The sequence below is a fragment of the Limulus polyphemus genome, unplaced genomic scaffold, assembly GCF_000517525.1.
Source record: "Limulus polyphemus unplaced genomic scaffold, Limulus_polyphemus-2.1.2 Scaffold3539, whole genome shotgun sequence".
NCBI classification, from domain to species: domain Eukaryota; kingdom Metazoa; phylum Arthropoda; class Merostomata; order Xiphosura; family Limulidae; genus Limulus; species Limulus polyphemus.
This window is the reverse complement of record NW_013669149.1, coordinates 29,135-30,141: the sequence shown is the minus strand read 5'-3', so window position 1 is coordinate 30,141 and position 1,007 is coordinate 29,135. Positions and strand designations below refer to the sequence as shown.

Genomic DNA, 1,007 nt, shown 5'->3' with positions numbered 1-1,007 from the left:
TGGTGAACCTCGTGTTCGTAACCCTGACAAGGGCTAGTTTTTCTGTGGTGAACCTCGTGTTCGTAACCCTGACAAGGGCTAGTTTTTCTGTTTCGTGTAGACTTGTTTTGAGCGTCTCCATTAATTTCGAAAGAATGACAACTTTTTCGAAATTGTCATTGTTTTGAGAATACTTCATTTCTCCATTTACAAAGTCTGTGTTTTTGTCGGCTGATCTTCTCATGACTAGTTCACTATTCCTAGAAAAAGTCTGTGTATAAGGTATAATCTTGACTTGGGGTATTTTGGGGTAACTCCAGTCAAGGCCCAAATCCACATTCGATACGAGAGGATCCACCTCTCGAATGAAGTTGTGGGGTTCTTGGTCCTCACTGAGACAATCCTCTTCTGTTGGGGATCGAAAGCCCGCAGGTGGGCGGATCGTAGGAATGTCAATCAGTATTTCTTCGTTTTCTGGTCGGTCATTTTCATCTTCAGTTTGGAAACTGTGACGACCAGAATCTGTGGTTATGAAATCACTGTCGTCACTGTCATCAGCTTTAGTCATTGTCTTTGTATTCTGAAAGCAAAAGTTGCATACACAATTAAATAACGACTTTTAATAAGATCATAACGAGTGATAGTAGTAACTACTGGTTATTAAAAAAACAAAACAATACTTTTAATAAGCGGATAGTTATTTTAAATTTTGTATTCCCTTGAGATTATGTTAATTTCGAAATGGTCTTGTTACGTCTCCGTTTGTTAATTAACTTCCCGTAACTTCGTTCCGACGAAACTTTAGCGACACAAGTCCTTACTTAATAAAACTGGTTTATTCTTTCCGAATACAACTTCACGATACACTTGATTTCAACAATCGCGCTAAAACAAACGCTATAACAACGAACGTGCTCAATAATACTCTCTGACTGCAGATCAATTACTTACTGTCTACACACACATTGTTCTGTCACGTTGTCACCCTCTTTTATATACCAGACTACCCTATATCTAGTAAATGCTAG

At 38.4% G+C, this 1,007-nt stretch overlaps 1 protein-coding gene across 1 annotated transcript in view; it reads right to left on the bottom strand.

Annotated features, from left to right (window-relative positions):
- The window catches only part of LOC106469548, a gene marked incomplete at its 5' end in the record, with an annotated part of 29,421 nt that overhangs the window by 23 nt on the left and 28,391 nt on the right, over nucleotides 1–1,007 (bottom strand). Inside the window, one exon of the mRNA XM_022398088.1 lies at nucleotides 143–559. Within this exon, the coding sequence (XP_022253796.1) occupies nucleotides 143–559 (417 nt within the window). The remainder of the gene's footprint in view (nucleotides 1–142; nucleotides 560–1,007) is intronic.